This window comes from Pectinophora gossypiella, chromosome 10 (assembly GCF_024362695.1).
Source record: "Pectinophora gossypiella chromosome 10, ilPecGoss1.1, whole genome shotgun sequence".
Classification (NCBI taxonomy): Eukaryota; Metazoa; Arthropoda; class Insecta; order Lepidoptera; family Gelechiidae; genus Pectinophora; species Pectinophora gossypiella.
Window position 1 is genome coordinate 10,169,332 of NC_065413.1, and position 25,537 is coordinate 10,194,868.

Below are 25,537 nucleotides of genomic sequence, written 5' to 3' on the forward strand. Positions count from 1 at the left end.
TATCCCACAAACTCCACTGAACAATATTTAGTTACTCCCAAATGTTACGTGACACATAATACGGTCCATAACAGTTTTTTTCTTGCGCTCAAAGAACGTTATCTGTGAGTGATGGAGCCATTTTCAAAAATAAAACGGCCTCTTGCTTTAGGAATGTATGGGTACTTCACATTAATATATTATCAAAATAACGCTTTCTAAGAGCGTGCCGCGGGCCGAGGCTTATCGCATCACTGATACCAACATAAATAATAATTACTTATTAGGGAATGAAGGAGATACTTAGCGGACTATTGGGAGATTTTAAACATCCTGTTATGTTGGTAACACGTGGCTCTGTAATATAAATATTGATAAAAAAAAGCAACGCGAGCCAATTGTTTCCGGAGTCTATTTGGCTGATAACTCTTTGATCTGAGCTTCTTGGAAGTATGTTTGCTTAGTTCATTCAACGAATTATATTGGATAGTACAGAGATATTATTAGTTTAACATTTACGAAATACATTTCCTCTAGGTAATCATATACAGCTAGAGAAAATCTTCAACTTCTACGATTCTATTTCTTTAAACTCATAAAATGACTTACAAATATGAGAGCTTTTAATCGCACCGCCCTAAAACTGATTGTAATTCCTTATTGACAAGCCAAAAATTCCGTTCTAAATTTAACTTGCGTAAATTTAACACTGCTTTTTATATTTATCATTATTTGGCAAGGACACCCATGCTGTTGCATTATAAAACTGCCGAGTCCAGTCAAAACTGAATTTTAATTAAAATATCAAAGATGCACACTGAATTAACAGAATTACCGGCCAAAGTGGGCAGAGTGCGGCTTGTTTTATTTGTGTCGCTTTCCATATATTTCAGACGTGAAGCTTAAAAAGGAAATACTGAAAATCCTCCACAAAAGCAAAGCATTCACAGTATCCAACACCAACTCTTATAAGTTCTGTTCTAAAGTTCACAATCGCATGAAGTTTCAGTGGAATTACGCCTGTCTAACTTTGAGCACTGTATGGCAGACAATGCAGTATATAATTACTTTCTGTGCTGTGTTTTAGACTGAAAATAATTATAATCTGCTCATATTATGCTTCGTTGTTTAAATTTTATATCACGGCTATTGTTTGGCAGCCAGGCAAACAATCGATAGTAACTAAGTCGCCATTTTGTCTCGCTTTATCAAGTAAGTAATTGAGTTTTTGAATGTATTCACGTGTAATATTAATGATGGTTCTATTCTTAACGCAAACTATATTACTTATTGTGCTATCTTTGTTCTCAATTAATAAGTTAAACTTAATTTCGGTTTTTTTCTTTAATTATTATACCTGTATTTACCCACTTTCTGTTGGGTATAGATCTCCTCTCTTTGACGCCATCCTTTCCGGTCCTGTGCAAGTCTCGTCCATTGCTTTCTGGCGTACCTCATGTCATCCGACCACCCCGGTCTAGTGGTCTGTCTACCTGATAATATATTATCGACGAAAATACTTTATTATTTTACATAGGTAATACAAGGGAATGTTTAGTCCATGTTTTTTTGACTAATTAATTTTAATAAATAAATAAAAATAATAAAAAAAACTTGACCCTACATTCTACAAATATATATTTTATATTTGTATCCAACGTCGTAGTAAATAAAATAAGCTTTTTTTTATCTTTTCATAACCGTCAGTTACCAAATCCGCGTCGACAGCATATATTAAATATATATACGTATTTCTTCATGTAAATATCTTTATCTTTGCCGTCTCATTGCCCATTCCGTTCCTTATGCATTCTCCTGCAGTTCGTGCATGCAAACCGGTTTGGTTGGCTACCGAGAACGCCTTAATGGCTTTCATGATCTACTACTGCGAGATAAAACCGTATTTTGACAGGAAATTTTGAGCTCCTTTCTGAAACCGGTTTCGGAAGTCAAGGAAAAAAACGAAAAGACAGTCGGGAAACGTCAAAGCTTTTTAGCGTGTCCGTTTCTTGACCGGCGTGGTAACATGCAAACCATTTTTACCGACTTCAAAAAAGGAGGAGGTTCTCAATTCGACCGTATTTTTTTTTTTTTTTTTTTTTTTTTTTTTATGTTTGTTCGGGCATATCTTCGTCGTATATGAACCGATTTTGATAATTCTTTTTTTGTTTGAAAGGAGATATACCCAAGGGGGTCCCATGTCAAGGAAGTCAGGATCTGATGATGGAAGACCAGAGAAATCGAGGGGAATTTTCAAAAATCGTAGGAGCGACTAGTGCGTTTGTAAAGTCATATTGATCGGATCGATCTTTAGGCTTCGGGAAAACTTCCCGGCCTTCGAAAACTGGTCAGCATCAGGGAGATACCCTATGGCCTGGCAAAACTATACAACCTGGAGCAATTTTTCTTTCACGAAACGTATTTAAATCTTGATCAAATCCAATCGCCGGTGCAAAAAAACAAAATGGCGGAAAAAAAAGATGGCCGCCATACAAAATTTTGTCGATTTTGGAAGAAGCCCGTTTGGGTAAAAATAATGTATGGGGCGCTTACTCAAAACGTCATGTAGAGTACGGAAATACTTTCTGATCACCAAAAACTGCTCCGCATCAGAGAGATACTCTACGGCCTGGCAAAACTATCGCACGTGAACCAATATTTCTTTGAGAGCACTTATTTAAATCTTGGTCAAATTCCATAACGCGTAAAAAAAAAACAAAATGGCGGAAAAACAAGATGGCCGCCATACACAATTTTGTTTTTTCAGAAAATGTCTCGGGATATAAAATATATATCGGGGTTGTGGTCGGATCGTCATGTTAAGTATGGAAATACTTCCCGATTTTCGAAAACTGCTCCGCATCAGGGTGACACCCTACGGCCTGGCGAAACTATCACACCTGAACCAATTTTTCTTTCACGAAACCTATTTAAATCTTGGTCGAATTTAATGACCGGTGAAAAAAATACAAAATGGCGAAAAAACAAGATGGCCGCCATACAAAATTTTGTTTTTCCAGAAAATGTCTTGGGGGTAAAAATGATGTATAGGCGTGTGATCGGAACGTCATCTTTGAAAACTGCTCCCAATCAGGGAGACATCCTACGGCCTGGCAAACCTATTGCACCTGGATTTTGTTTGTTTCCACGACACCCATTTAAATCTTGGTCAAATTCTGTCGCCGGTGAAAAAGAACAAAGTGGCGGAAAAACAAGATGGCCGCCATACGAAGAGGGACAGTTTCGAATAAACAGGACACGCGAGCTGCTTTAGCAGCGAGCGAACCACGCGAAATCTACTGTATCTATATGTATGCGTGAGTGTGTATGATAGCAGCTTCCACTGACAACCACATGTGTGTATGTACACATACACATGTGTGTGTGTGCGCGTGTGTGTGCGCGCGCGCGTGTGTGTGTGTGTGTGTGTGTGTGTGTGTGTGTGTGTGTGTGTGTGTGTGTGTGTGTGCGAGCGAACCACGCGAAATCTACTGTATCTATATGTATGCGTGAGTGTGTATGATAGCAGCTTCCACTGACAACCACATGTGTGTATGTACACATACACATGTGTGTGTGTGCGTGTGTGTGCGCGCGTGTGTGTGTGTGTGTGTGTGTGCGTGTGTACGTGCGCGTGTGCTCGTGTGCGTTAGCGCGTGTGTGAGTGTGTGTGTGTAAACATGTTCATCAATAATAATTGTGATCACTACTAATAATATATTATATTATTATATATGAATATAAATCAGAAAATCTGTCTGTCTGCATCCTTGCTCGGTCTAACCATCACTTAAAATCGTAAAATAAAATAAAATTTTTAACAAAAAAAAAACCGACTTCAAACGCAAAACTAAAAAGCAATAAATAAATTTACTTCGCACAAAGTAATTAGTACGTATTTTCAATTAGTTAATTATTTTATAATTCTGAAGTCGGTGCCAAGTAAATGCTACAACAACCCTACTACAATATCAAATTACTATGTACACACAATATTGTTTAATACCTATATCAAAGCAATTACAAAACAATGTCAAACAAAAAATTACAAAACAATCAGTATTGAAAAATATATGAATCGGTACTTCGTTGTAGCATTTCCTTGGCACCGACTTCAGAATTATAAAATAATTAACTAATTGAAAATACGTACTAATTACTTTGTGCGAAGTAAATTTATTTATTGCTTTTTAGTTTTGCGTTTGAAGTCGGTTTTTTTTTGTTAAAAATTTTATTGGTATTTACCTACCTCGTCTTAATCTCATATTTCTGTAAATTAATTTATATTACATTTCCATTAGCAGCTTTTTATAATCATGCCGAGTATAGGTAATTATACATATATATTTTTTAATTAAAAGGAAATGTTTTATTTGATAATATGATTGCATAGTACTCGATTCAGATCAAAGACACATTTAATGTACCGGTTGGATAGATTCCAAGAATAAAATTAAGTTATCTAAATTTCAGAATGCTCATGTTTGAATTTGAATTGCATATAACTTAGATGCAACTTGGCAACTTGGCAATTCCAGTCGCTATGTTATAAATTATGCTGAACTAAAAGGCACGTACTAAACTGCATATTACGCATACACAAGCTCATACGATAATGGAAACATTCAGACTAATTAAATCGAGCATTATGTGTCATTCGAGATATCTTTTGACCTATTTATCTGAAATAAAGTCATCAATTTCAATATTTGTTGTCATAACGTGCACAATGTATTGCTGTGTACAATAAATAGCGTTTTATAGCCATTATAAATGTGCAGTGATCTGGTCCTCTGTGGCTTACTGTTCCTGGGATAGTCACTTGATTATTATGCACAATAATTGTCAATGATGTCTTGTTACAAGCCTTTTTATTGCGAACGTTTAAGATATGCTCATAACCGTATATAACAGTCGCGTATATACCTAGCAGTAAAAATTCAAATTTAATAACATAATTATTGAAAAAACAACTCGTTTACGTGTATTAGTGTGCATATCGCCTATGCGATACCGACATAAGTCAGTTGGCGTATCTATATTTTTTGTAAGTGGCATTTGATAATGGTTGTGAAATAGAGTCATTATGCCTTTAGACGAAAGCTTTACGTCCAGAATTCTCACACCTACTCAAACGAACTTTAGAGATATAAGTATGTCTGGCGCGAGTGAACTCTTGAAAGAGGGGAAAGGAGACTTGACGTCCTAAAGAGGCATGCAAACCTAGCGAGCACGTCTTGTGCTCCGAGGATTATAAAATTTCAATGCGATACGCGACTAGTGTTCTATGCAATAATCTAAAGAAGTGGGCAACAGAGACATCGAATAAGAAAGCTGCCACATCGTAAAAGAAAGCCTTGCTTCTCAGAAAGTCTGTAGGCTATTTTAGTTATCATACTGTTTTTGATTTTCTCTTGTCATTGTATGAAATATCTAAATGATAACAACCAGTATCATTATATGCCACTGTTTAAGTTGATTTAGTATTCCGTAATAATAATGTATAAAATTAAAATTTGTAGCAGTCAACAAGTTTGGAATGTGGCATAGATGTTTATTCAAGTACCTATTATGCAAAAATGCAAATTATTAAATTATACATTTGTGGCATAATAAAGTATAGCTTCTAAATCATAATTAATACCAAAATTATGTTAAAAACCAGGACTGATTGTTATTCAATAAATTAAAATAACTATTAAGTATTTGTTTTGTGTGTTTCCAGTATATTTTGCGGCTTAAAAACAATATGAAAGGAATAGGGTAGTTGATAAGTACCTATACGTTTTTCATTATAGTTCCTAAATAGACTTAAATTAATAATGAAATGTGAAAACAAATACTAAATGCGATATAAAATGAAATAGTTACAACCACCACGTAGAAGAGGCCGATCACCTTCTACCTGGTGGTCAAATATTCAGAAAGAGATTTGATTGGAAAATCTGAGTACAGAGACAAGCCAGAACAGAGTTCTCTGACGCAGACGTGTAAGGAGACCCGACCCCAGCTAAACTGGGAAGAGAGGTGAACTAAGAGAGAAGAGAGTTACAGTTATCCAAAATCAAGGAGTTAGAAAAAAATCGCAATAGCAACGTGTGACGTCACATGTCCCTAGTGCCAAACAAGCTTCATTCAGCTTTCAGTTACATAAGAATGCCGTTATACTTCTGACTTTAACTATAAATATCTCCGGCGGTAGGTTAGATAATGAGAAACGGATTCAGATTAATCTTAAGCAATTTTACATGAGTAGATTGATGAAAAGTATATATACATGAATATTTTCATAGAATATATTGAACATGAATATATTGAACATAGAATACATAAAAAAATTGAATAAATGCATGATGTAAAATAATGTAGAGACGCAAATTACAAAAACAGCGGTCTAAATGGCTTATTATACATACATATCGGTCAAACAAATAAGCCTCCTTTGTGGTTCGCCACTATATAAATATATGTTTTTGTAATTTGCGTCTCTTCATTATTTTAAATATTTTTTTAAATTATAATATTATTAAATTTTTACCCGACTGTGGCGAACCACAAAGGAGGCTTATTTGTTTGAGTGATATGTATATATTTGCCAGAAGACAACATGCTGTTGGTTCAAACAATGTCACTTTTGCATAAAGCATATTGTAATCTATAGGTAACACATCTACCTATTATTATTTTGTTGGTATAACGTTATGCTTATGGCATGTCTGGCATGATTCTTTAAAACTCTATAACACAAAAATTACTTTGTGATCAATAGTTTGGTTAGGACATTACAGGCTGATCACCTGATTATCCAAAAGTAAGTTGGTCCCGGTTACTACTTACTGATGTAAGTAAGTAGTCGTACGGTAACGAGCATTAATATGTATACACTTTGGTACCATGTCACATTAACTTTTTTGACAAAATGAACTGAAAGTCTCACTAAATGTCAAATATGTTAGTGCGACAGAGTCCTAAAATGGGTACATTATATTAAACATGACTGTACACTCATGTTAGGAGCGTTTGGCGGCTCAATAGTAACCCTGACACCAGGGTTGATGAGGTTGGTAATCCACCTCACAACCCACACGAGAGAAGATGATTCCTCAAAGGTTTTCTATTCATTGCAGACGTCTATATAAAGTTAAAAAGTAAATTAAAAACTCCAACGCTAGTAAATACATACGAAATTAATGTTAATCCACAAAAGCTGAACTAAATTAAAGCAGTATTTCCTAGTATATCGCTCTAAGCCCTTTTAAGCAGACTCGACGAGATTTAGGTGTTCGTTTTAGTCTCACAAATTGTCTAAACCGACTAAATGGAATATACGACGAAATAGAATTAGATGTTGATACCCTTAAGCATATTTTGCTTGCAATATAGTCTTCACATAAATCCTGATGTTACAACAAATGTTATTTTCGGCAAAATCGGCAATACATTCGATATTCTGAAGTTTAGGTTGAATATTGATATGATTTTTCGTGTTTAGTACATAGACGGAACTTGCGCCTATATCTTTCTTTCTGTATCTTTTAATTGGATATGTAGAGCCACAGATTTATGGAAGACATACATACCATTACATATGAAGCCACACTTGGTATTAAAGTCGTATATACATAACATAACATAAACAGCCTCTATAGGTACGTCGCACTGCTGGGCACAGGCGTCTCCTCAATTAACCGGAGGGCGTCTAGAGCATACTCCACCACGCTGCTCCACTGCGGGTTGGTGGAGGTGTTTGGGCTAGTAGCCCGGAGCCAACGGCTTAGTGTGCCTTCCGAAGCATGGAATCATCTTACTTCGTCCTTAAAGTGGGAAAAGGGCAGTCTCACAAAATGATTTCAACAATGTTCACATCGGGAATCGAACCCAGACCTCCAAATCGTGAGTCCAACGCTCTAACCACTAAACAACCGAGGCTGTTAAAGTTGTAAGATTGTTAATATAATGGTGTTCAGGACTCAATAAAATAACATACAAAAACTCACTATTTCCTACCAGAGTAAGCAGAGAGCATTTGCTTCGATCCTGACATACTTATCTTGCTTCCTCTACATTTATCAATCAAAAAAACAAAATAAAATGGTCCCACAAAAATTTTACCGTCTCGTTACTTCAAAAGTCGTCATAAAACCACGGTTTCTATATTACATAAACAAAAAGTACGTAACTAATGCAAGACAAGTGTGAAAGTACGCTAGAAGGCAATGACCTGTCTGCCTTAAATCAGGCTTGTTACTTCGTTTGTGTATCCGGCCAAGACATATCTGGTACGAGAGTTACTTCATTCGATGACATGGATATATCGACTTGTGAATCAGATCCGCTGGTTTGAAGATGAATTATAATATTATTGATGAAGTTCATTCGTAATGTGGGACCCAAAAGATTCACCTATTTAGAGTTTACAAATACACACACTTTAAGGTCACAAAAAATTAAAGAATAAAGCACGTTAGATCAAAGGTATTTCGAGGAAGTCGACTTCGTTGCACTTTTAGGGATAATAAGAAATATCATAAATGCAAATACTAGGTTATACACAGAGCATAGCACTGTGGCTATCCAACAATACGTATACATGTGTTAGTAACATCGTAACGAATACTGAGGAGGATGATGCAGACCATGATTCTGAGTAAATATCAAGTGGAATTGCCTGTCGGAAAAATCATTAAAATTTTAGTGATTTTTTTAATTATTTTCTGTTCCATACTTTAAAGCGACGGAAAATTCCACTGTTACCCTCTCAGAATAATGGTCTGAATCATCTCTCAAAGTTTTCGTTACGATGTCACTAACACCCTGTATACTTACAAAATTATTGAGCCTGTAATATATTTAAAAATCGATACAAATATGATCTACCATTCTTTTGACTTCTTTAAGTTTTTTTTTTTTTTTGATGTGACTTATTGTAGATTTGCCGCAGATGGCATTAACTACTTGGCCGGACAAAAACTTCTTTAAGTCTAGACCACCAAAAAGTACAAAAAGTAAAAAAAAAATCCGTGCTTCGGAAGGCACGTTAAGTCGTTGGTCCCGGTTATTACTTACTGATTACTGGTTGATGAGGTTGGTAATTCACCTCACAATCCATACAAGAAGAATGATAAAACTAAGTATCTTAGTATTTTTGTATTCTGGATAATACACATTGACGTCACAACGGCACGGCAATTTTGATCAAAGATCGTTTCAACTCAATCTTCAACTACGTTCACTAAACTGTGCGAATAAAGGTTGTCACATAAAACTTAACAACATAACATAAGTTCATGACTATCCCAATTGAGGTAGTCAGAGGTATATCTAACGCAAAATGAAATACGTACCTACCCACTCCTCGGAGTGTCACAACATCTTGCTGAGCTGACGACCCTTTTTAGGGATAAGGTTTAAATTCATTATTTTGTTCACTATTCTATTCTGTGTAACCTACCTACTTATTTCTATAATAAATGATTGTCTTTCTAAAGAAAGAATTCTTTCTTTCTTTCATCGATCTTTTTGTTAGACCAACACAAAACAAAAAAAGCAACTAAAACACATAAAACTTAACAGACATCAGTAACTATTTTTGAAGCAAATATGCACAGCACAGATATGGTTGATTTTTCTATGGTACCTACTGATTTTTTTCCCTGTATAATCGTAAGCTTATGTAGAATAAAATATATGCCATAAAAACTATAAAGGTATATAGGTACTTACATAGTTTTACCTAAATATTAATCTGGTTAGCATTTTAGCAGAACATGTCCTACAAAATGACGCTTTTACATGGATGTATCTTTATCCTTTTTTTATGCCACTGTAGCTACTTACTACACAAATACTTTTTTTAGATCTACATGAAGAAAACTTATGTCAACCCTAAGCTAAGGCAATGTCCCTTAACAAAGCAGGGAACAAGATGATTTAGCTGCCACGGGCAGAAATAGCCCTTTCCTCTACCACTTCAAATATTAACTGCAAACCCATTAGGACTTAACTTAGCCACTTGCAATATATCGTATTGTTACTGTGTTAACTGAAATATTCTATTTATGTATTTAAACAGTTCGGACACATACGTTCGGTGGGGACACATCACGAAAATCACTTTGTGATCCCTTGTTTGGTTAAGACATTACAAGCTGATCACCTGATTATCCGAAAGAAAGATGATCCGTGTTTCGGAAGGCACGTTAAGCCGTTGGACCCGGTAACTACTTAGTGATGTAAGTTAGTAGTCGTTACATGAGCCATGTCAGGGGCCTTTGGCGGCTCAGTAATAACCCTGACACCAGGGTTGATGGGGTTGGTAATCTACCTCACAACCCACACGATAGAAGAAGAACAGTTCGAAATTGCACTTTTTCAGCCAAGCGCAAATAAACACATAACATTACGTAGCATATCTCCGCAGGTGTAGGCAGTTGTGTATAGTATATACACCCACTTCTCGACAGCTATGTTAAAGTCCCATGTAATAGGGGCGAGGGAGACGAAGGGCACAAACCCTGGAAAACACGTGACATAATTTATATGGTCCAAACATGAATTCAAACTCAAGAAGTCGAATACAGTGTATAAGAGCTCGAGCCGAAGTTCGAACCCGTGAGTGACAATATCGTAGTGTCTATCAAAATGGTGAATAGAAAGGCTTAGCTTCTGCTCTCTACGATGTGATATTATGTAATGAATAAATAAGAAACAAAAATAAATAACTTTTATAAACGCTTAAGGCGTTCAAAATTCAACTTAGGAAATTAGAAAGTGCTCTTGACGATTTATTATATCTAATGTTAAAAATTGAAGCGTTCATTGGTTAGATTCCGTTATGGAAATGAGTAACCCCTAGTGCCTTAATATCTGTTTTAATCATAAACTTATAATAGGTACCAATATATCAAATGGGTTATGATAATTACATTGAATTTGTGTGCTTAAGTTCTATTTAACTTATTGGTTCTAACTTACATAGCTATACTTAGTTCGGTTTCATTTATTTCTGTTTGAATATTTTTAAAAAGATGTTTTCAAACTTTGCCATACATAAATTGACATACTTAATAGTAACAAAAATACTCTCTATCAACGTGCGTGTTTGGTCATCATTTAACATAGGAGCAGTATTGTAAGATCGCGTTTCAAATTAATTAACCATCAAATCGACGTTCAAAATTGAATATCCGAAATTAATTTCCAGATTGATCCATTAAGAGTATTACTTTATAAATGAAAAAAGAAGCAAACACATTTCTGAACTTCGAAAATCGTTAAATGTGGCGCTTACGCTGAATGCGTGACAAAACTTTTAGTAACGCAAGTTAAAATTTTCTAAAGATAGAAAAATAGGTAACTTCTACCCTAAAATCATTCGGAAACTGAATATGAAGAACCGTTGCAAACATACGAATCGGAAAAACACATCTCTTTGACAGACGTCCGAATTTCGAACGCCAACTATTTTAAGATGGCGGCCCGAGTGCTCCCGAGTATTTACGACGATTCGCGAGTTACGATGCCATAAAGCGTGGTGTCGCCGACAAGCGTTTATACGACCCCTAAACCCTTTTAATGTCCGTTTAATTGATATAAGCCTAATAGATAATACAATCGATTTCTTTTATAGGCTGTTTCATTACTTTATTACGCCGTCCTATTGTAAACCTAAATCAATGTCACATTTGATTGGAACAATTGGACGTAGTACTGTTCCAGTACTCGTATATGTATATCTATTTGTGTTATCTGCTATTTAATTAAATTGAATTACGTGATGTTAGAGACGCAAACAAGTTACACGGCAGTTTGTTTTCACTAAGAAGACAGCAACAACTTTCCTTAACATTATTTTCCCACCTCGAACTACCTAGCCTCTGACCACAAATCTCTGCTGACCCGGGATAACTCGTCGCATAAATAACATTCTTACCAGACAAAAATTCCATATAATTCACAATCAGACCTTTATCCCTATCCTGGCGAGCGAGTATTAATCAAACACGTCGTGGAACAGGTTTGTACAAAGGCGGGCCCTGGCTTTATACAAAGTTAAAATAAAATAATAAATAAGCTCGTGAGATTTATTTCGGAGAAAAAGCGAGGCGGTAAGAGCGAGGTCTTGTCCTCATATGTTTATAGGCTCCCCTGTCTCCTCACAATATAGGGGTCTAATTAATAACGTATCTCTCTCGGATATATATTCACATTTTTTTTTTTTTTGTAACAAAGTAAACGTTTCACTTTGCTCTACTGGATTGTTATAATTAGTTACAAAACTCGCCGATATCTCAACGAAAACGATTTTATCTGATTGTTGAAAAACAATGCAACTGTGTTGAAATATTGTATCCTGGAGAGTTCAATCTGATCTTTATCAGAGCATGGGAAATGTAGCGATGCCATTACAACTGTTTCTACAGGTATACAATACACAGAGAAACCTCCCCATACAACAATACTGTGGAGAATAATGGAAGCAGCTGACGGGAGGTGCCTCAACGCCCGTTGTCATGGTTACTGTGAAGGGTGGCCAACCTGCCTAACATATCACCGACCCTAACAAAAAACGACCGATCCAATCCCCCAATACGATAGTGTTTGGACTCTACTCCATAAAGCATAAGGATCTGTTTCACGCATCGATACGTCCCACTTCTGACCTTTCTACTTAATGGCATTATTGGGATACATGCATTGTGTTTTGGGTTCCATCTTTGCTTTTTAAAATTAGACAGTATCTCTGTCCCCTTCCTACTTGGCAGCTTTGTCGTGCTCACTTTTCTTTCTCGCTCTAACCGCACATGTATAATTATTCCATTGTCTATTTATGACATTTTAAACAGTTTTTAAGTTTTTGTTAAAATAAGCATGGACCGTAAATGTTATTACGGCAGTAAAAAGGCAGTTTCGGTAATTTATTGTGCAAATAAACGCGGTGTCTGACTTTTGGGCGAGTCGCATGATTTATTCACTTGTGCATTTTTTATGAGAAAAGGGAAAATACTCGAGTTAATTTGAATTTAAGGGCGTTATGAAACAATGTTGTTAGTGGCTGTACTCGTTTTATAATGTATAATGTAAGAAAATGTAGATTACAAAATAAATCATACTTATAATTACTTAGCAGATTTAAATTACCTACATTAGATAGGTAAATATGTGGTTTTCATGTTCAACTCAAATAATTATGTGATAGAAAGTGCTTAACGTGTTTTAGAAGCAGCTGTCTCTAAGATAGCTCTCTTATCTTTCCTACAAACTATAAATCATAACGAGATGGTACCATTTGATTATCTCAATCCATTTTATAGGATTTTTATGTCCATTTTATAGCAGATAATAATTAATAAAGCAAAACTAGTCATGTGCAACCTGATAACACGAAACAGGTAGTTTTTATCACGTGTGAATAAAGAAATCTTTAATTTTATACATATTGCAGAATGAGATAGTGTTTGTATTAATCCATTAGTATTATCTACACTTTTAAAGGCAGGTAACTAAAGTCCAGCCTACACACAAACATTCCATGACGCCGTTGGTCCGCTATCAATTTTATACCCAATGGGAAGGCCATTTATCTTACCTTATTTATTGTCTGACTCCAAAACCAGTTTCGAGACTCGATCTCTTTGTGGATCTCGGCTTTTACCTGTCTATGTATACCTACATGTACCTAAACGTGTATCCGATACGTGAGAATCTACATGCAACCCGATACAGATTAATACGAGTTAAATGAAGCGACAAAATGTATGAACAGTGCAGTTGACACTTAAAAACACTTTGTAAAGGGTGAACTTTCACGGATTCTAAGAAAACGCGTTGGAAGCATAAATAGACACCTTACAAAGAATTAGAAAGTTGCGCAACCCTTCTTTACGCGTCCCCGGCTTTTGTAGCGCGCGATTCCTTTTTAGAAAGAACACTATTGTTAGTTCGCGGACCGTTTGCTTTCAACCCTTTCCGTTACTTTTTTGCTTCGAAGAGATTGTTTTTACTTAGTTTTACGATATCTACTACCAATCGACCCGGTCTCGCTCCGTACATCGTCTCGTATCGAAGATTCTGTTCGGAACCCACTTTTTCTCGCCACAATTAATCTGCATTGAGGTTGGTCTCAGTAGCGGATAACTCTAAAATTATCTTTATCGTTGTAATAAAATATTAATGAGCCATTAAAATCTAAGATGGTATAAAAGTGAAATTTAATGCTGCTGCTCGAAGCCTTCTCGCTGCGAATTCAAAGCGCGAGATGCAAGCTCGTGATTTATCGCGTCATAAATCGATTTTAGAACCCTATTATTGTTACAATACAGTTATGTGTTTTGACATTCACGTTTTATCATTCTGATTTAGTTTTTATGTCTTTAATCCATAAATATACAGAAACCCCCATCAATATTGTCTTGTGTTTTAATAATTTATTTTAAATTTAACATACTTAATATTTTCGTTTTTCTTTCCAGGGCCAAACGGTTGTCCCCGGCGACGAGGACGACAGACCTACACGAGGTTCCAGACGTTAGAGCTAGAAAAAGAATTCCACTTCAATCATTATCTGACACGCCGACGCAGGATAGAGATAGCACACGCGCTCTGCCTCACAGAGAGACAGATCAAGATCTGGTTCCAGAATCGGCGCATGAAGTTAAAGAAAGAGTTGCGTGCCGTGAAGGAGATAAACGAACAGGCTCGCAGGGAGAGGGAAGAGCAAGATCGGATGAAACAACAGCAGCAGGAGAAGCAGGCCAAGCTGGAGGGGCAGCACCACGGCCATCACGTGACCCACCACCATGACCCCATGAAGATGCCCATCGACAAGGGCTCCAACGACCTGCTGAAAGTGAACAAGGTCCCGACGTAAGCCGTGCGACCGCACGTAGGCAATCTTGACTGATTCTGTACCATATAGTGTGAATACATGAATGGTGTTGCGTCCATGGGGACCTGCGAGCAGTTAGTCGTTTCGTATCCACTAGTTTTATTTGCGGCTGGTTTGTGTGCCTCGTTGTGGAGGTGTCCGTGACTTTTTTGTAATAATGTTCCTTTAGTGCGAAGGACTTGCCTTGTGTCGTTCGCTCGGTGGACAGGCTGGTGATGTGCTTTAAGCATTTATTTTGTTGCCATAACCACACCTTGTATTGCAATAATATTTTACTAAAATTTACAAAAGCGTTAGAGTCGCTATAAGATTTTACATAGAAACCTGAGTGAATTTCGGTATTGTTAGTTAAGATTTTAAATCTGTGAATCTCATAGTATTTATTGCTACCACTTACTCTAATCCATTATGTTATATTTTTTTTAATTCATAGATATTATATTATGTACATTTTGATGTATATTTTATTATTTGTTCGCTTATAGCGGGCTGTTTATGTTATTTCGGTCACATTTTTTTAATGATTGTGAAATTTGTTGTATTCTATCAGTTGGTTTGGAAAGAGTTACTTTTATTTTGTCCAGATTGTGATTCAATTCAGTAGTTAAGTCCATAAATTGTTGTTTGATTTGAAACTTTTTATTTGGATAGTGTTATTGTCTACAAATATAAACTATACACTCATAATCTGATTACATGTATATTTATAACAAAATACGTATGGAAGTACAATTGCTAATAGGTTTTCGTGTTTACGAAACTTATGGTTTATATTTTCCGTCAGGACTTAAAGTTAATATTTAAAATTAAGCGGTATTTTTTGATATTTCTAGTTAAAAAATACCATTGTCCAGAAATTTGGAAATAGACCTCGATATTGATATGAACAAAATGGATTGGTATTGCAAATTCTGCGTCGTCCATATAATCCCGAGTCATCTGATGTTCAAAATTATATACGTAACGATGATACATATAATAAAATTACAATAATGTGACTAAATATAAATTTTACACTTAATATAAAGTTGAGTAGTGTAAGTGTATCATACATAGATAATATAGGTTCGACTTTGTATGAAGTATTGCTAAGAATAGGTACATAATTACATAAACTGTGTATGCTAGAATAAACAGTGGTCACGCGCTATTTAACCCATTTGGAAATCATTTCGTGTTGTTCAAGTACAAGTTTAATATTTATACACCGAGAGTCCTAGCAAAACAACACAATATTTACAGATTCTCTTTGAGATAAGGACTAAGGGAAAACGTGTTCAAAAATTTCATATTCCAAACATGTAATCGTATATACGTACGCCTGAATTTTACACAATAGAATCGCGTGGATACATTCCTAAGGCAATAAGAATATTTCGTGTAGATATAAAAGTCTACTTAGAGGTAAAACTGTATGATCGCACGTTCTCAGAGCTTCGTTCACACATTTGTATGTGCACGAGTGACTGGGATCCTCCGATTATTACTATGATACTTTCGCTTAATTTAGTTCTCGACAGATACCCTAAAGTACACAGTTTTTCATAAAGGCTTTTGTGTAAACGAAACTAATTATAGTTTCTTTTTAATTCCACGTTGTGCCAAAACGTATGAAAAATAATTTAGCAATTAAACAGTAATTATTTATTTCCTCCGTGAATTGCGATCAAACAAAAATATTTCTTCAATACGTAATAGCAGAACAAAATTTAGAAATTTAATATTAGCATTGATAGTCACCATTATACGTAAATTAATGTCAGGGTAGATTTAAAAAAAGTAATAAATAAATGTAATAGTTATCTGTATGGAATTGGAGTTTTCGCTTAATTTTGATAAATCATCTCGCAATATCTGTCCACTGTATTATTCAAATGTATGTTATCTGTAGATGTATGGAGGTTGCAGAAATTTATGTCGTGATATCATTAGGAGAAATTTTAAGTCATCAATAGTCATAAGTCTCTATTCATCTTCTTGTAAGCATTCACATTCGTCGCAGACTCACAATTCAGTTTCCGTAACTTGAATAAATGTACAATCATGAACAAACGCAAGACTCGACTTAGATAATACATTATGTTTACTTATACATACTGCATCCAATGTTACGATGCCTCGTTTGTGCAATAATAAAATCAATTCAAATTTCATTAAACATAGTGTTAGTAGGTAATAACCTACAAAATAAGGTTGTCGTTAGTAATAGAAATTAAACCCATCTTATTTTAAACTATAAAATCGAGAATGAAAATCGAACAAAATGTACTTAAGTAACTATGGTTTAAGTAGGCTTTATAAATTATAATGCATAGTTAATAAAATATCGTAGACACTTGTAATAAAGTTAAGCGTACCTAATAAATCCGATGGTTAGTATTTGATTAAAAACGCTTAAAATTGACTAGTGTTATTCGTAATTATTGTCATCTTGGATTTGTGTGAACATTTTGGATTGTAGCTTTGTTATGGAAGTACACACGGAATGGTTTCGACTTGATATAAAAAACAAAAAACACAATGTGTGTATACGAATGAAATTGTTATTTCTGCATTTTAATCTTTACTATGCAGTGTTGTTTCATTTTATATACTTGATTGTATGGTTAGGTTTTAATGGGACTGTGCAAATTGTAATCCGTGTTGGAAACTGAAGTAGTAACTTCGTTAAGCCATCGAGTTCATACAACAATAGGTACAACTTACAAATATAACGTAGTAAATATATTTGTGTATGTGCGTCCGATGATTTATGTCAGAAGGTTTTTATTGTTTCTGTCTCGTAAAGAGCTGTAATTCAGTTGAAACAATGAGCAATTTGCTAAATACATTATATACGTCCTCCATCCATAATGCTGTCTTGCCATATTGCTAGCGTTTCTTAGGAGTCCTAGGTATTATTACATACCTAACTGAGCGCAAACTTCAATATTTATATATTCAATTAATTTATCTACTATCATAATATGACCTCTTTTTCAAGCTGTTTTAGTTTTTAAACAGTAATTTTTGCGTTTAACTTTTTCATTAAGTTTTACATTAGAGTCATTTGTTACGTTGAATCATTACTTTCCGTTCATTACGTTAACATTAACAAAACCTTCCTTTATATTGTTAATTAAAACGTAATATTCGATCAATTTTTATCTTTAACTGTAGCTATGTATGTATGTACCTATATCTATATTTTTGAAAATAGGAATTAAATGGTCTTAACTTTAAGTAATTGTAAATAGTCGTGAAAGTTTATGTGGCGCATTATTTTTTGTTTATATTTTTTTGTTTTATGTTATTATGTATTTATGTAACGAGATGTGTCGTATTAAGTCGGTGGACTAGTATAACTATGTTCTAAAATACAAGATGTACCTACCTAAAAATTATCAATTTCAATATAAAAAGGTCATCGCAAACAAAAGGAATTTTCTACTAATTCTATAGAAATACTCTTTTGAAATAATACTGTGTGTCAATTTGAACCTTAAGGTCATAGTTATAATGGTCCATGATATGAATGTACGGCGCAACTGACTGTGTCGCGATATATAAGCATAGCTGGGCCGTTGTATATGAAGCCCGCATTCAATATTGTAATATTAATTTCAAAAATTCAAGAGAATAAAGAGTTAATAAAACAAATGTTTTTTGATTTATTTTATTTTACGTATGTTCAACCTACATAATATTAATTTGTTTTTCACTATTTATTGACCCAAAGAAAAAGCACACAGTAAGTCATCTACTTACATGAAATTAAATCGTGAGATAGAAGACAACGTGCACCCAATAATGTACTCAATCGATGGTTTATTTTATTTCGAATCATACAAATATTATAATATTATAAAATATTATACATATACAAATATTTTTTTTATCAACTTCCCCAATTATTCGATATTTTATTTATTTGTAAAATCAAGTATCATCTGAGATCATACAACCCAAGGAATCGAAAAGTATATTTTAACAAACTTCATACGGTTGTATCTGAAATAAAATAAGTTTTATATAATTGGATTATTAAATAACGTAGTAAATAACAGACAAGGATATAATTTCCTTAAACCAGATTTACTTTACAGACGATTCGACATAATAAATTAGCCAATTAAGCTGATTATTGACCGGGGGCTCATGTCTCTTTTGACGCAATCTTTAAAGCAAAGCACCGGCACCGGTCTTCCGACATCTAAAAAAAAGTGCATTTCTTCGAGGCAATGACGTCATGGATCGTCTGAGACAGACGTATAAGGCCAATGAGTATGATGACCGGGGGCTAAAGGGCAACTTAGAAGCAATTCATCTACAAAACATTATTGTAATTTGACATTTGTGCATATAAAATTAAGTACGAAATGTCAAGAAATTTCCAATAGCAATATTCCTCTTTCAGATGAATTGTTTTGATGTGGCCTTTTAATCCCCCAGTATATACCATAATAAATATCTAGGCATTACTATAGTGTGTGTAATCTTGGTTTTAATTTTTTGCAAATTAATAGGTAGTTCATCAACTTATCGCCTTTAATAATGTATAGTACTTAAATACGATACTTAAAAGGTAGGTATATACTGTTAGTGACATCGTAACGAATACTGAGAAAGATGATTCAGACCATGATTCTGAGTTAACGTCAAGTGGAATTTTCCGTTGCAAAATTCATGTTTTTTATTAGTTCTTTTGAATTATTTTCAATTCTATACTTTTGCGATGGAAAATTCCACTTGATATTAACTCAGAATCATGGTCTGAATCATCCCCCTCAGTATTCGTTATGATGTCACTAACACCCTGTATAATTTGTAGAAATTATATATTATAAAGGAAGTATTTTAAAGGGAGAGAATTTAGGTAAGTGCAGTGTGAATACCCCGTAAGCGAGACGGCCGCGCGGTACCTATTGTATCGAGATTTTTAGGATCGGCGTGGCGCGTCGGCCGGTCCGTCGATGCACTCTATGAACGCTCTACGCGTTACCGGTGCGCACATTCGTGTGGACAGCAAGATGCAGTTGGCATATTGGTAGCACATTCGTTGGTACAGCTTTCGCGATAGCTACGCGTGTGCGTAGCGAGCGCCTCGAGGTTCCAAATTCTCACATATGTATATCACATGGGTCTAGCAGCTAAAGTTTTAATAATATTTATTAGGTACTTAATCTTTCTTTACAGTTAAATTCTACTTATTAGGTATTATAATTATTCTAATTAATCTTTATATTTCACTGTCCGCTTTATAAAATTTAAGTTGTCTAACTTTGTAATTGGCTAGTGTAAGATTTTTAACATAGCAACTTTAATTAAGACTACTATGAGCTGTAAAGTTTGCAATAAACGATTAAATAAATAAATAAAATATTAGATAACTCTAGTTAGGTATAAATTTAGTACTTATAGAAATTAGTGCACTTAAGACACACGAGAAGCACCCAGGAGGCTTAGTGTTGTAAGCAAAATGGCTTTATATAATATACTATTATTGGATTTTGAACACAATTTCTACAATAGGTTTCATGGCAAAGATAGAATTCTCTCAATAATGAGAATCTGAAATGTCATGAAATAACTTTTAATGTACTTATAGGTACGGAATGCAGTATCCGTTATTCTTAGGACAAATAATAGACATTTATTGAATATACAACGTTCGTAAGTATATAAGTTAGGTAGGTACTCGATACATCAACAGCGTCAAATAACTAGTTATTCTTGGAAATTCTGTTTATCTAGTAGAGTTTTGTGCGTCGCAGCATTTTCTAATTATTCGCGTTATAAAAAGCGTAACTAGTACTTAACATAAGGTCATTTCTAAAGCGTGGAGGATGCTGTAACAGTATAACCTCTTAACGCCGAGATTTCCAGACACAAAAGTTAAACAATGGGTTTTGGATTTTAAAAGAACATTCGGCCTTACGACTATATGGCAACTTTTTTCAATCTTACCAACATTCCAAAAAGTAAGATCTTACCACAAATCAATTCTTGTCACTTACAAAGTTTCCTTAAAAAACCACTAACTACCTACATAAGTGTCCAGACCCTTAAGTTTTTCAGAAACATGGTGTCGTTGTATAGTTAAAACAAAATTAATTCCCACCGTAACCAACGACCTTACTGTCGGCAAGTCATTCTTATATCGTTAACTGTCACATATATCATCGAAAATGAAAAAAAAAAAAAAAACATTACCCTAATAGATAAATGCCCCTAAATACCAATAGCGATTGTCGGATCCCCGCCAAAAACAAACCATGAGTTATATCCATAATGCATTCTGCCATTCCACCATTTTCCATTCTCCACAGACACTGGCGCTGTCAAATAAATTTCAGACCTACGGAATTCACAATAGGTGGAACCTTTCGCTTTAAATCCAAAATCGCTTAGCCATCCAGTGCAGCTTTTGAGCTAAAACTGCGCGCAACTATTGTACGCTGCAAGCGATTCTGAACTTACTTTGTGTGTCATTTTTTCCGCCCCGACCTCTCGTCTTATGGTTTTTGTTGATAGTTTTTTCGAGTACCCCTATCTTTTGACATTACCTTTACGGCGCCTGATATCTGCAGAACGATCATAGCAAATTCTAATGGCTGTTAAAAGCTGCTGTAGTAGATCGTTACTACCAAAACAAATTCGGTTGCTATTTGATTAACTGTTACTGTTGGGAACATGATTGACCTTATGAAGAAACGTAGAAAGTTATGGTATTGAAATTTAGGTTATGTTGTGATATGCGGCAAAGGTTATTTTATTCTTCTTCTTATCGTATCGGTTGTGAGGTGGAATACCAACCTCATCAACCCTGGTGACAGGGTTATTACTGAACCACCAAAGGCCGCTGACATGGCTCATGTAACAACTACATACTTACATCAGTAATTAGTAACCGGGACCAACGGCTTAATGTGCCTTCCGAAGCACGGATCATCTTACTTTCGGACAATCAGGTGATCAGCCTGTAATGTCCTAAGCAAACTAGGGATCACAAAGTTATTTTTGTGATATGTCCCCACCGGGATTCGAACCCTGGGCCTCCGGTTCGTGAGCCTAACGCTCAACCACTGGACCACGGAGGTTATTTTCTTGAATTAATTATTTTCAGTTCAGGTAGGCAGAAACCACGGAATTACACACACTTACTACGATCCTGACACAATTCTACCTTCGCTTCTAATCATGACCTAAAATTTTATTTGTCACGAGCATTTATAGAAAACTTTATTTGCTTATCAACTATTTTTTTTAATAATTGTTATTTGTTATTCGCCGGAGAGCTTTTCTGTACCAGAAAGGACACGAATGGATTTGATTCATGACAGCAGCGTCTTGATGGACATGTCGGAAAAGCGTGAGGGATCACCAAGCTAAACTGCGTATCTAGTTGACCCATTTCTAAGTAATACTTATTTTGTCGATAATTTTCTCTTTGTGAGTTTCCGAAAGCACGTATAAGTGCTATAAAAACAACCAAAAACATTTCAAAGTATCATCCCCTTATAATATTTGGAGATTCTGCAAATTACAATAGATAACAAAGTCATAAAAGCAAAACTATATTGCATGGATAATCTATGCTTCACTGCGGAATGAAAGAGACGCCGTCTCTATGCGCCCAAAATATTAAGTTTTAATGAGGAATCTATCTTTTAACCTCCTAAATAATACTTGGCAGTTATTACCAAATAAAAAGAGGAGCTCGGTGGCGCAGCGGTAAACGCGCTCGGTCTGCGATTGTTGAAGTTAAGCAACTTTCGCAAAGGCCGGTCATAGGATGGGTGACCACAAAAAAAAAGTTTTCATCTCGAGCTCCTCCGTGCTTCGGAAGGTACGTTAAGCCGTTGGTCCCGGCTGCATTAGCAGTCGTTAATAACCATCAATCCGCACTGGGCCCGCGTGATGGTACTCCCTATCCATCCATAGGGAAGGCCGGTGCCCCAGCAGTGGGGACGTTAATGGGCTGACGACGATGAACCAAATAACTATATTATCACGTAAGCATACGACTGTATCTCAATCGGGGTAGTTAGAGGTACCTCCATCGTAACATGAACTAAGTAGGTACCCACACCTCTCGAGCTTTCTGTTACATAAAATGTGATAAGTGGTATCACGTCGCCATCTACAATGGTCGAACCAACTGTGTATGGTACGAGTACTAATATGTATACACTTTGAAACCATGTCACATTAACTTTTTTGACAAATGAAACCGTAAGTCTCATTAAATGTCAAATATGATAATTCAAATTCAAATTCAAAAATATCTTTATTCAGTAGGTAACATAGTTACACTTTGAATCGTCAATTTTACATAACGAACGTCTCATCCGCCTAAAACTACTGCAGCTTCTCACAACCTGTATAGCCGGGGAAAAGAAGCTGCAAGAAAAACCTCGGCACAGGGCCCTAGACGTTCTTTAAAAAAATAAAAATAAACATAAAATATTGGTATACAATTGAGTAATTTAGCTGCCTAATATCAGTTCTCAGACAGTTAATCCCATGCATTCATATCTTCTAAATAATCACTAACTTTATAATAACCTTTTTTGTAAAGTTTTTGTTTAACTACTGTCTTAAAACAGTTGAAAGGCAAATTCTGAATGTCAATGGGAATCTTATTGTAAAAACGTATACATTGCCCCTTAAAAGATTTAGTAATCTTATGTAATCGACTGACTTGTAAAGCAAGTTTATTTTTATTCCTGGTATTAACAATGTGCCGATCGCTATTTTTTGCAAATAATCCTATATGTTTTTTTACATATATTAGGTTTTCAAAGATATATTGTGATGCCAAAGTTAAAATATTAATTTCTTTAAATTTATTTCTAAGTGACATCTTGGGTCCCAATTTGTAAATCGCCCGAATGGCTCGCTTTTGCAGAACAAAATAGTGCGATAGAGTCCTAAAGTGGGTACGTCATATTGCTCATGACTGTAGAATTCTAGCAAATAAATGTATGTTTAAAGTAAGGTCGTACGATTACTAGGTATAATGTGGACTTTATCCTAATTATATATGAATGTAGCTGCAATCCTATTTCCTCGTTGGCTATTAACGGATGCCGTGTACTATAACATAGACTGCGACAATTTCATGGTCTGACGCTCCCACCCTGCATAGGTTCTGAATACGTGTGTATGATTGTCGGTTTCTATCGACTTTTTTAAATTTCTCCTTACCAACCGAAAATTTAGGGCACACTATGGTGTCTTCAGCATTCAATTCAAGGTCTATAGCAACATCATGATATAACTTTTTCTAACCTGCCACTCCACTCGAATAAGCTGACATTTTCTACAACAATAAATCTTCAACGGTCTGAAATAACTTATCTCTCATTTTGTATCTATAGTCTATAGGTAACTACACAGTTCTGCAAAACCAAGTTACTTTATTAAAATCTCCATGGCCATAGACACTGTTTCGTAATACAATCCTATCGAATTGAACAGAGCTACTGCTATCCTCTTACTATTCCGGATACGATAGAAAACTCCATTCTTTTATTTTATTTCAGTTTTGCTTTTATTTCTATTGAGGAAATTGTTTTGGTTCCCGGTCGAAGTTTTGATTGGAAGAATTATAAAAAGATCCCGACGAAAAAATGGGAACTACGGGATATGTCTTGATTTGAACTTTGGTTTGGATTCAGTTTTGTGTTGTATTTTTGGTTTTAAACATTGTTGTATGCTAAGATATTCTATTTCAAGTACACTTTCCCTAGGAAATGCCTCCGTGTTAGATCGATCGCTTCATAGAAGAAACTATTGTGAGTTCTAGTAGATTGTAGTAGAGTAAGTAGATACTTACTCGACTTCAATGTGTCCAAAAAGAGACTAGACAAGTAGTATGTTATTGGGCATTCTAGACCATCGAAGTGAAGGGATTCGCGAAAATGTTCTTGGGCATTCTAGACCATCTTCGTTCAGTCGGATCGCTCGAGCGCCAACGCGCTATCGCGCGCGCTCTCGCGGATCCCTTCACTTCGATGGTCTAGAATGCCCAAGAACATTTTCGCGAATCCCTTCACTTCGATGGTCTAGAAATACCCAATAACATCGATGGTTCTTAATATTACGATCAATCGGTTAGCAACTACAACACTCACCAGTATAGCTCGAGTCATCATGGGATTTCATATCACTGTATTTAATATCACAAGTATAATATCACTTAGAAAATTATTTTGGTCTGTCCGTGTTCGAATCAAGTTTTTTCCTGTAAGTCAAATTCATTAGCAGATTGCTTCATGTCTCTATACAATTTGCTGTCCTGTCATCCAATACCAGATTGGCTCAACGATCTCCAGAATTATGACATAAAGTGATAATATAATTTGAGACTCACAAAGTACCATACGAAAATATCAGAAATTCTATCCAGATTGGCGCGAGTCGTCATTGAATTCAAGAACAGCTTCGGTCCTGTCATTTAATACCAGATTGGCTCAACGATCTCTAGAATTATGACATAAAGTGATAATATAATTGAGACTCACAAAGTGCCATACGAAAATATCAGAAATTCTATCCAGATTGGCGCGAGTCGTCATTGAATTCAAGAACAGCTTCGGTCCTGTCATTTAATACCAGATTGGCTCAACGAACTCTAGAATTATGACATAAAGTGATAATATAATTGAGACTCACAAAGTGCCATAC

General features: G+C 35.3%; 1 protein-coding gene across 4 annotated transcripts in view; it reads left to right on the forward strand.

Annotated features, from left to right (window-relative positions):
* The window catches only part of LOC126370097 (homeobox protein abdominal-A homolog), a 255,549-nt gene extending 237,044 nt beyond the window's left edge, over positions 1 to 18,505 (forward strand). For all 4 annotated transcript variants that reach the window (XM_050014826.1, XM_050014824.1, XM_050014825.1 and 1 more), the window contains exon 3: positions 14,451 to 18,505. In XM_050014826.1, the coding sequence (XP_049870783.1) occupies positions 14,451 to 14,848 (398 nt within the window). In that variant the 3' untranslated portion in view covers positions 14,849 to 18,505. The remainder of the gene's footprint in view (positions 1 to 14,450) is intronic.
* The last annotated feature ends 7,032 nt before the right edge of the window (positions 18,506 to 25,537 follow it).